The 11,551-nt window shown below is 34.7% G+C and overlaps 1 protein-coding gene across 1 annotated transcript in view; it reads left to right on the top strand.

Annotated features, from left to right (window-relative positions):
* The window catches only part of PSME4 (proteasome activator subunit 4), a 61,782-nt gene that overhangs the window by 42,854 nt on the left and 7,377 nt on the right, over positions 1-11,551 (top strand). The window contains exons 29-42 of the mRNA XM_010169053.1: positions 1-64; positions 881-1,010; positions 1,918-1,999; positions 2,540-2,693; positions 3,225-3,294; positions 4,037-4,162; positions 4,528-4,680; positions 5,455-5,559; positions 6,392-6,483; positions 6,878-7,009; positions 7,672-7,880; positions 8,195-8,280; positions 9,250-9,378; positions 10,462-10,617. The exon at positions 1-64 is cut by the window's left edge and continues 2 nt beyond it. Coding sequence (XP_010167355.1) covers positions 1-64; positions 881-1,010; positions 1,918-1,999; positions 2,540-2,693; positions 3,225-3,294; positions 4,037-4,162; positions 4,528-4,680; positions 5,455-5,559; positions 6,392-6,483; positions 6,878-7,009; positions 7,672-7,880; positions 8,195-8,280; positions 9,250-9,378; positions 10,462-10,617 — 1,688 coding nt within the window. The remainder of the gene's footprint in view (positions 65-880; positions 1,011-1,917; positions 2,000-2,539; positions 2,694-3,224; positions 3,295-4,036; positions 4,163-4,527; positions 4,681-5,454; positions 5,560-6,391; positions 6,484-6,877; positions 7,010-7,671; positions 7,881-8,194; positions 8,281-9,249; positions 9,379-10,461; positions 10,618-11,551) is intronic.

Genomic DNA, 11,551 nt, shown 5'->3' with positions numbered 1-11,551 from the left:
TTTCCCTCAGAAACTATGAAAATCTGGTCAACAAGCTGCTGGACTGTGTGGAACAAAGAAATCTGTAAGTCTCCCTTTCTGTGCATGAGAATTTTTTTGGGGGGGGGCGTGGATTGGAGGTGGCTATATGAATAAATATCAATTGCATCAAGAAGTGCAGTTAATATGACCAGAGTTGAGTAATATTTTTTTCACCCTTGAGGTAACTGTCCAAAAGTAGTACATTAGTAGCAACCTTGCATAAAATGGATTGCAGATAGCTTCTTGGAGAGCTTTTGCAAAGGTATCTGCAGAAACTGAATTTCTGGAGGTCCTCGGGCATTTATGTGTGGATTCTGCTTGGCCAAACAGGAAGATAAAGGCCAATATAGGGGAATCTTGCGTTACTGTCTCCTAGGTAAAGAGGTGAATGAGTCTTGAACTTATTTTCACTGTGAGCTTGATTTGTTAATATAAAGCTTATCATATCTTGGAGTTGAGCTTTTTCATTAATTAGTTTGACCTGTTATTTTTTAAATTTTTTCATTCTGGAGAACGATTTCTGGTTCTGTCTGCACAATACTGACATCCAAATAGAATTTAATTGGTAGCATAATATTTGTGTTTAAAAACTTTAAAAAAATATCCCTATAGGTCTGTATTTTACATTGAAATGCCAAGATCAAAAAGGCACTGTTAATTGAGTAAGTTTGATTGCACTTCTGTGTTCCTGGAACACTGGAGGTTTCCCTGAGGGACAGTTGAGCTTGTTGACTATGGCAATGGCATAGAATGTTACTTATGTTAGTACAAACATATTTACGTAATCTTAATACGTGTAATCAGTACATGCAACGATGCTACTTATTGTCTGGTTTGGTTTTGTTTTGGTTTTTTTCAGTCCCTGGAAGTTTGAGCACATAAGCATTGGTTTTCTGTCTCTGCTCCTGAGGGATGATAGGATTCTGCCTGTCCGTGCCATCAAATTTTTTGTTCAGTGTCTCAACCATGACGCAATTGTAGTTCGTAAGGTAAAAACAATATCTCTTTTGTTTTAAAGCTCATTAGGGTTTAGATCAGATGTTTCATCATAGAATCACAGAATGGTTTGGGTTGGAAGGGACCTTAAAGATCATCCAGTTCCAACCCCCCTGCCATCAGCAGGGGCACCTTCCACTAGACCAGGTTGCTCAAAGCCTCATCCAACCTGGCCTTGAACACTTCCAGGGAGGAGCATCCACAGCTTCTCTGGGCAACCTGTTCCAGTGTCTGACCACCCTCACAGGAAAGAATTTCTTCCTCACATCTAAATCTCCCCTCTTCCATTTTAAAGCTGTTACCCCTTGTTCTATCACCGTTTGTGGTGTTTTGGTGTGATAAAGAAGAAAAACTGAGGTTTACATCCCTCCTCACCCTTTCAGCCATGCATGTGTACAAAAGTTCCTAAACTAAGAAGATGACAGTCTTTGCAGTGCTGTGACATGTGGTGTAAAGTCTGTAAACTGTGAAAATGTGAAATATATTAATTCTTACTTATTTCAGAATTCTTTTGCAGATGTCGTTTTTTTCCATCTGCAGCTTTTTATTTAAAGAGTGCCATCTAGGTGTTACATCTGTACCTTTCCTTCTGCTTTTTTGCCTCAGTGAGGCTTGAAACTAATGGCCACCTCCTTTTTTTTCCTGAAAATGATTAGTGTGGAGGTTTTTCTGGGCTATAAAGGTCATGCTTAAGTCATGTCCTCTGTTCCCTGAAATGAGTGAGATTATTTCTCAGTGGCTGATACTTCCCATAAAGGTGACAAAATTAGCTGTAAAGTTCACTGGCTTTTTAGGGTGCTGAGTAGCTGTCTTAAAATGTGTCTGTGATGAGATGATGAGACACATCCTTCTGGAGGTGAGTATGGAATGGATACATTAACATCTATTTCTTTCTTTTAGGTGGCCATTTCGGCTGTGGCTGGTATTCTTAAGCAGCTTAAGAGAACACACAAGAAAGTGCCCATCTGCCCTTACGAAATAAGTAGGTTTTATTTACTGTAAGAAATGTCTTACTAGCATCCAAAATTTTTTTTAAAGTGTATTTTTCTGGTTAAATTAAACATAGAATTTCAAGCTTTTCATTCCTTTCTGGTTGTTAATATTCTACACAAACAAAGCAAATAATATTATCAGTCATTTTTCAGTTTTGTTTTTTTTTTAAGCAGTGTTATACTTGCAGGTGTGTATTAAGCTATTCACTTATTTGAAGTAAGGTAAAACTTCAGAATTCTGATGATTCTCCTTTCAGGAAGCCTTGTAATTTGTGAGAATAATTTGTGTATCTCCTTTTTATTCTTTTTTGAATAATTTCAGATGGCACATTTATATAAATTACTAAAGGAATCTCTTCTATTACTGTTAGTTTTACTTTTAATCTCCTAGGGTAAATCTCTGTACAGATGTGATTGCGATGAGGGAGACATAAAAGCTCTTTAGAATCTTTTCTTAAAAGTAAGTTCCAACATTTGCTGGGACTATTAATGAACAAGTTTGATAAGAGTATGAATTCTTCTTTAACCAGGTGGAAACCCTAAGCCTTCCAGCATTCAGGCTGGTGACAGACCGGATAACCAGTGGCTGCACTATGACAGTCAGAGTTTACCAAAGACTAAGGAAGCTTGGGAGTCATGTTGTTTTGTGGAGAAAACACACTGGGGATATTATACGTGGCCTCAGTGAGTATCATTAAGCATTAAGATAGAATTGTGAGACTCAGCAGAAAAAACCCTGTGGGAAATTAAATAATGTTTGTTAGGTTTGATTTTTTTTAATTGAAACAAAAAAGTACAATTTATTTCTCCCCTTGTGCTCCTTGCTTGTTTTATCACTTCTGGGTGTTTTTTGTGGGCCTGGGTTGTTTTTTTTTAAATTTCATTTATTTCCTATCTGTTTCTCTTTGGGTTTTGTGTGTACTATAGGCACATATTTCATATGGCTATTTAACTGCTGGTTTAAAATGAAATATACATATTTAAAAATTATATAGCTGTCAAATATGCAGAGTATTCTATCACTAATAATTCTGAATTGCTTGCTCTAGCAAAACCTTCATAAAAAAACAGACCATTTTTTTTGTTGTAAATTTTAAGTTTTGCTCTTTTGGAGTTGATGATAAATCCTATCTAATATAGAAAGTATAGAATATAATAATAAACGTCATTTTACTTTGAAACATGTAACTGGTTTTTTTTTTTTTTCACATTCAGAACTATGACTGTTTATGCTCCAGTTGAGGATCAACCAAAGCTTGGGCGAAGGAGAGATGAGCTAACAGAGGTAAGAGTTTCAGTGTGTTGCAGTTTTGTGGGTTTTTTTGATACTACTCCTTTTTTTTTTTTTTTTTTTTTAATATTGTCCACAGATTATTGTCGAGATCAAATTCCCTCCTGTCTTTTAACCTAACTATTGCTTTCAATTTAGAGAGTACTTACAGAAAACGTGTGGAAACAGATTTGTTTTGCTTGATTGCAAACCAAGATAGAGATTGAACTCAACTAGCCAGTTTCATGGCTGTGTGGATATAATCATGTTTTTAACAAGCAATAAGTGATAACTATTCTGAAGCCTAGAAGCCTAGAAGACATTTTTAATTGTATTTTTCTACTTAATTTTCATACTTACTGTGTTAGCATGCAAGAAAGAATTAGTATTTTAATGTATTGCAGCTTCTCTGTCAGTGATCATGGAATAATTGTATTAATGAGCACTTTCTTGTTCCCTTTCAAATCTTTATCAGAGTTTAGAACAAGGTAATTAATGACAGTGGGAATGACTAATTTGTAGGGGTTGTGCTAGTGGAAGGCAAGACAATCCAAAGTCATTAATGAAAATAAAAATGAGGAGTCTTGTGTAACATTACCAAATATTCCCTATAAAATGAGGAGTGAAATGGATAACCGAGGCATGATTTTTGCAAAAAATAGAATTAAAATTAAAAGTGGGACTTGAAAAGATTAGGATATCACACTGACAATCAAGTACCTCAAAGCTAATACTTTTTTTTTCTTTCCTGTTACAGGCAGAACAAATTATATATGATCACTTTTTGGATCCCAAGTTTGTTGAGCAGTTAATAAAATTTTTGTCTTTAGAAGACAGAAAAGGAAAAGACAAATTTAATCCTCGCAGATTTTGCCTCTTCAAGGTAACTTGAGTTCAATAACTAAATTGCTTCCATTTTGTAGACAATTCTCGAAGTGTGGAAGAGCCACACCCTACTTGGCTTATACCCTGCTGTTGCAAATGTTGATGATTTTTTTTTATTTTTTTTTTAAAGGCATGCTGCTATGATTAATCTTATTAATCCTCTCTTCTGATTAACTACTTAGGGAAACATACTTAGAGTAATATAAAAGTACATAGAACACATATGTAATTCTGTTACAAAAGCAAAGTAATTTCACTTTCTGCATATTCAGATCTTGAGTGCTTCACAATCTCATGTTCTTCTTACGAAGACAATGGTTAGATGGATAATTACTGAAGACACTTTCACATCTTGTTTTACAGGGCCTTTTCAGAAACTTTGATGATGCCTTCTTGCCAGTTCTTCAGCCCCATTTAGAACAACTTGTGGCGGACTCCCATGACAGCACCCACAGATGTCTAGCTGAAATTATAGCTGGCTTAATAAGAGGTTCTAAACACTGGACATTTGAGAAGGTGCTGAAATAGTATTTTTGAGTGATCATGGAAGTTAGGGAATAAATTTGAATTATTAAAGAAGTTAAGCATATGAAGTTGAAGGCTTTTATTGTGTCACCTATGTCCAAGAAAGGACTGGCAAATGTTGCAACACTTAGTGCTTCATTGCCCCGCTTTGAGCACAATTCATAGCTTGGTTTGGTCCCTATATAATACAAGGTGTTAATAAAGTGCCTCAAGATTAAAACTAAGAACAGTTTGCCAGTAAGGAGATGGCAAAGCTGACATGTTTTGTAATTTCCAATTGGAATAAGTGCTTATGTCCACCTCAGACTGTTACATCTTTATTTAGTCTAGACCTAGCAGTCTAGATGATCTTTGAATGAATTTCTATGCTGAAAAATAATTCTGGGAGAATCAGTTCCTTAACAAAAAAATAAAAAAGAAATTTAAGAATCTGGAGAGGGGGAAGTCCTTGGGGTGTACAAGACTGCTGTCCTACCAAAAGCAAAGTGTATGCAGTCTCTGATGTAACTGTGCTTAAATCACCATGAAAATGGTGCATACGTGGTCCACAGGATTTCTAAACACCTTGTAAACAAAATTAAAATTATTCCTGAAATCTTACCTCTGATAGTATTTATTTCCTTTTATAAATATCGAAATGTACCTGCTGCCAGAATCAGTACTGGTTTTCAGTGATTTGAAAAGATGGAAGGATTTGGGTTCACAGAGCTTAGATGGCCATTTTATCGTTAGACTAATCTTGTCTTTTGCCTTTTTGCTGAACAGGTGGAAAAACTTTGGAAGCTTCTTTGTCCCTTGCTTCGAACAGCTTTATCCAACATTACAGTGGAAACGTATAATGATTGGGGCACATGCATAGCAACCTCCTGTGTGAGTACCCCATTTTTATCCTTGTAAAGCTATATCCAGATGGTCAAGTTTTACAGATAATGTGTAAATAAAAGCTTTGTGAACAGAGGTATTTGGGTATATTTTGTCAGCTAAAACTGAGCACTGTAAATACAATATAAAAATAACATCCATTTAAAATCTCATAGCTTCTTTGGAAATCTTGTTCTCTTCTGCCCTTTGCAGACAAATACAACATTTTAGAAAGGAAATAAACTCTTAGTTTTCTTTTCAAGTATTTTAGAATAGCTGTATAAGATAACTGGATGATGTTAATGTATATGCTTGCTATGTGTTCAATTTTTGTGGGAGATTTTGAACTCAAATTACACATTTATTCTTGCCCTAAGAGTACTGAGCTTGGCATTATGCTGTGAAAACATACAATAAGATTTCTATACACTGTGGTGGACTGGGAGTTGTGGTGTCTGAGAAGCAGGGTAAGTGGTAGGCCACAAATACCTTGGATCAGTAATTCTTTGAAATCACTCAGCAAAATTCAGCATAGTTTGTCAGCCAGAACCCTGGAAATTAATTAGCAAAATTCCGACATGATTATTCATGTTATGTAAAAAATGAAGCTAAAATTCCTTCTGTTCTTATTGTATTGACCAAAGAATTAACTGTGTGTAGTTTCATTGGGTTTTTCTCTTACTGAGGTTCATTGTGAAAATGTATTTCACTTTGCACTTGCTTAATAGAATAAAGCCAAGGGATGCAAAGAAAATCTCTGTCAAAACTTTCCTTGTTTATACATTATTTAAATTTTTAAGAATCCCCAATTTGCTTATATCTGATACCCGTTTATTTTCAGGAGAGCAGAGATCCTAGGAAACTGCACTGGTTATTTGAATTGCTGTTGGAATCTCCATTGAGTGGTGAAGGAGGATCATTTGTAGATGCATGGTAAACTTAATTTTAACTGTCTTATTGTGGCTGAATAAAGAAGGAAAAAAGGCATAGATAAAATGTATTGAGAGCATATTGTGCCAGCTGGCTTGTAGAAGCAGGGAACAAAAGTGCTCCTTTCCAGTTAGCTTTGCCCACACAATGGGAGTTTCTTCATTATTATTTTTTTAATGTAATTAAATTTAGTTAACAGAATGTGAAAGCTTGGAACTGGCTTAGCAGCAGTACTGTTGTTTCATTCTGTAATTTTTACTTGGTCGTTGCATGCTATTCACACAAAGACACTTTCAAGCATTGACACATACAAAACATTCCAAAACAAGGCTTAGAGGGGACTGGGGAAGGGAGAAATAGTTTTGTATGACTAAAGATAATCTGTTCTGATTCCTAGCCGACTTTATGTACTGCAAGGTGGCCTGGCACAGCAAGAATGGAGAGTGCCAGAGCTATTGCATAGACTGCTGAAGTACTTGGAACCTAAACTCACACAGGTTTACAAAAACGTCCGAGAGAGAATAGGAAGGTCAGTATTTTCTTCTGTCGTTCCTGGGTTTTTTTTCTTTTCATTTTATTTGGGTAATTGAGTATCTAAATAATTACACTGAAGTGGTGACTGCTGATCTCTGTGTGTTAATACTGGTAATAGCAATAATTTATGGAATTTCTAACAGACTTGTTTCAGAAACTTCCAATGACTTCTCTATTTTTGTCTTTTATTGTATATGGCCTGTTATGTTTGTGTATGATATCTTTATAGCTCTTCAAAAAAACCCCCAACAAATACTGCTCCCCCCAAAAAAAACCCCAAACAAACAAAAAAACCCCCAAAAAACCTCACACCACCACAACTGAAATTTACTGTGTGTAAGCAGTAATGAGCCGTAAATGAACAAGGAATCCTTTAGAGAGCATTTTAGTGACTTAAAAACTAGTTGCAGATGTGTTTGGAAGAGAGTGGGGTTGTAACTCAGTGATTGTTTAACCCTGCTTGACTCAAATACCTGGAAAAGAGAGTATTTGAAAAACATTTGCTTTTAAATAACTTTGAAGTGAAGATAAGAGGGAATTTTGTATAAGTATGAAACTTCAAAGTTCAACAAATTGATCTCAGATCACTTTTAGCTATGTTCTCTACACACTAGTCATGCTAACTGTATGTTCTTGCTCTTTGTTTGCTTTTTTTAGTGTTTTGACCTACATATTCATGATAGATGTTTCCTTGCCAAATACTGCTGCAACTAAATCTCCTCGTGTCCATGAATTTACTACTCGAATACTTGAAAATCTTAAACCCCTCATGGAAGCAGATGAAGAAATTCAGAATCATGTAATGGAGGAGAATGGAGTTGGTGAACAAGATGAGCGAACTCAGGGCATTAAACTCTTGAAAACTAGTGAGTTACTTGATGAGGTTAAGAAATGGGGGCTTATTTTAGGACACAATGGTTGAGGTCTGCAAATTCTACAGCTGCAGTAGAGAATTTCACCTCTTGCATCTGTGCTGCATCAACATATCTGTTGTTGATGGGTTGTTTCAGGGCTGAGGTTTATAGTCACATTTACAGGGTCAAATTACCAATATAGGTCCACTCTTAATGTGTGAAAATCTCCCAGGCGAGTCTGGCAATAAATTTGGTCTATAATTTGTTTGGGGTTTATTACTATTTTTTTTATCTTAATCAGTGATCATTTCTCTTTATAAAAACAGTTCTGAAGTGGTTGATGGCAAGTGCAGGACGGTCCTTCTCTACAGCTGTCACAGAGCAACTCCAGCTTTTACCCTTATTTTTCAAGGTATGTACTTTAATTGCTGCTTTACTAGTCATGTTTGATTAAAAGGGCTTCTGTATATAAAGTGAAGTTATAAAGGACTTGTTAAATAAAAAGACAAAAAAAAAGGTAATAAAAAACCATTCATACTGATGAGGCCCAAATATTTTTTTCCTTATGTATGTTTATGCTTATGTACGTTTACAGCTGGTAATCTAGCCTGTTAAATGATTTCCTGACAGTAATGACTTGTAGGTGGATGTCCAGTAGGTGTGGAGTTTGCAGGGGGGGAAAAGGGTTTAATCTGTGAATGAGTGTATGTTGTGTCTATTCTGATACTTATCGTCAATTGTTTTCTTTTGTTCCATGATTATACAATTCCTTCTAAATGGTGGTACTTCTCTTGTTTTTCCTGACACATCTAATCCTTCTATTCTTTTATGAAGCTGGGTCATTCAGTGCTAATATCTGAAATAATGCGTATTTGCATGCTTCAAAGCATGTGTCTTTCTTTATATAAACATAGTCAGTTATCTAACAATAATGTATGTGACCACAAAATAAAAGTTTACTTATGTGAAAGTGATAAAGCTTTCTCTGTTTTGAACTTACATCTAAAATACTGAATTAACTGGATTTCATACCAAAAGAATTGCAATGGGGAACCAAAGTCTTAATGGCACCCATTTAATCCTTCTTAAGAGCTTTAGACTAGCTCTAAAGCTACTAGGTTTAGGTAAGTAATATATGGTGAAGGGAACAAGTATCTTGTGATTCTATTCACTTTTTTCCACAGCTTATTGCTGAGAGTATTTTAACATTTTATTGTTTGTTTTTCCTATTTAACTTAATCTTTCAGCATTATACTGATTGTATTTTTCCTATTTTCCTTTCACGACATTAAACTAGAAAGTTTCAGGATTTTGCTGTTAGCAATGCTTATTTACTAACACTAGCATTTTTTTTTTCCCCCTCTCTGATCTTGTTCTATAGATTGCACCGGTAGAAAATGACAATAACTATGATGAGCTCAAAAGAGATGCTAAGATGTGTTTGTCATTAATGTCTCAGGGTTTGCTGTATCCTCAGCAAGTGCCTTTGGTACTTCAGGTGCTAAAACAAGTGAGTATGGTCTAAATAGCTTAAAGCTTCTTGTTATCTGATGCACTCTGCTTTTTTTTTTTTTTTTTTTTTTTTTTATTTTTTTTTTTTTTTTTTTTTAAAAAAGTTTGTACAAGAAGAGAATCAGATATTGATTTTGTTAGACGTGAAAGGGAGGAGTTTATTAGAAGTGTTTTAAAACGTTCTTAGAAGTAGTAAATATATTTTGTTGTGTTTCCTACTTTCAAACATTTAAACAACTTTTATCTTGATAAGAAATTGAACAATATTTTAATAAATTAAAATTTAGTTCAGTAGTAGATCAGTTTAAGCCAAGCATATCTCCTCATGAGCATAATAATTCAAAACCCAGTTTCGAAATGAGTTGTCATATAAAGAACTGCACTTGAATCTCTGTCTTTTTACAGTTTTACAATATATTTATTAACTGCTACAGGTTCCTGAAAAACAACACAAATTTCATTTTTAAATTGAATGGTTTATGCTGTATACAGTTTCCCATGCAAGACATGCTTTTTTTTTTTTTTGCTAGTCATTCAAGACTGATCTAGATTAATAAAATCACTTATTGCAAAATGTTGGTGTAAGCTGTACACATGGGCAAAATACCGACTGCAGTGTTGCAAGCAAGGCTGCACCCATTCCTAATGCTTTCAATAATTTAGACTTCCATAAGCACATGGAGATGAAAGTAAAAACTTGAAAAAACTTTGCTTTCCAAATCCACTATATAGAATACATATATACTCAAGCAGCATGGAATTTCTGCTTTATTTATATTTGCCTTATGGCTGAGGTTGGAAGTTAACCAGAGGGAGAAACTTGCCTACTTTGTCTTTTACAGTATTAAGTATCCATTAAATAGGTATCTGTTAAATAACAGTATGCTTTGGGAAGTTCAACCTGTAATAAATTATTATTTAAGTAATAATTGTATGCTTTGGAAATTGAAGAGTGTATGAAACAAAAATATCTGAATAAGGGAAATTATTTGCAACTGTTCCCAAAAGCTTTTTCTTAAATCTTGTTAGCTTTCCTTCACATTCTTCCTTTCTCATACTTCTTATTTATTTTAACTTGTAGACAGCAAGAAGCAATTCTTGGCATGCTAGGTATACCATTTTAACCTACCTCCAGACCATGGTGTTCTACAATCTCTTTATCTTTCTCAACAATGAGGAAGCAGTCAATGACATTAGATGGCTGGTTATAAAACTCCTGGAAGATGAACAGCTTGAGGCAAGTAATACCTTTTCTGAAATGCTTTGTTTCACGTGACTGGTTTCTTGTCCTTGTCAAGTTTTATGAAAAAGCTACTAGTTGTAAATTAATACAGCAAGTATTTCTAGCTTAGCATTCTTCCTGTTTTGAAAATATGACTGGCTTTATAGGATTTATTTCTTTCATATTTCATTTTTTCTTTTAATATTCCATTCCAGGAAAACGGCTGCCTAGAAAATACTTTATTAAAGATTTTTTAAGAGTTCCATTGTTCCTAGTTTTTCAACAGAATGGAATATTGATTTCTTCCGTTTTTGGTTTAAATACAGATTAAATAAACATAATTTTACTATAAATATTAGCATGAATTTTGGTAGAAAATCAACATCCAACAAGGTAAAATGCCTTCCTATGTGAAAACTGTACAAAACTGCTATTTATTACTCTATAGGTCTGTTCCCATTTAATCATATCTGCTTATTAATGATAAAAATACTTTTTTTAGTACATCCAACTCACTAAGGAAGTATTTCTTTAGTTCTAAGTAGGTTTTCTTTAGTTTTGTGAAAGATACATGCATAATAGAACAAATTGGTCTAGCAGATGCTGTTGCTGATGGTGTTGCATGATTCAAAAATGTAATAGTTTGTAAGCTTACTTGTCACTCTGACAAGTTCTTGTACATCTCTTGAGCTAGTGCTACTTCAGTATATACAAATGGAAGGAGATAAAATCCAATACATTGGCTGTGGTACACGTATACTGTTGAAGATTCATGTATGATGCATGGTATGCTCTTAGAAGTGCTATCAGGATCATAAGCTTGTTCTTGGTGCTGGGGGTGATGTGAATCATTGAGTCTTGTTTGTCAGGCTTCCAAAAGCTGGGGGAAAATCACAAAGTGTTTTATTCTTGTGGTGGTTTAACCACAGAGGCTTGCTCACTGACCCCC

This window comes from Antrostomus carolinensis, unplaced genomic scaffold, assembly GCF_000700745.2.
Source record: "Antrostomus carolinensis isolate BGI_N321 unplaced genomic scaffold, ASM70074v2 scaffold22115, whole genome shotgun sequence".
NCBI classification, from domain to species: domain Eukaryota; kingdom Metazoa; phylum Chordata; class Aves; order Caprimulgiformes; family Caprimulgidae; genus Antrostomus; species Antrostomus carolinensis.
The sequence above is the reverse complement of the archived record's forward strand: the minus strand, read 5'-3'. Positions and strand labels throughout refer to the sequence as shown.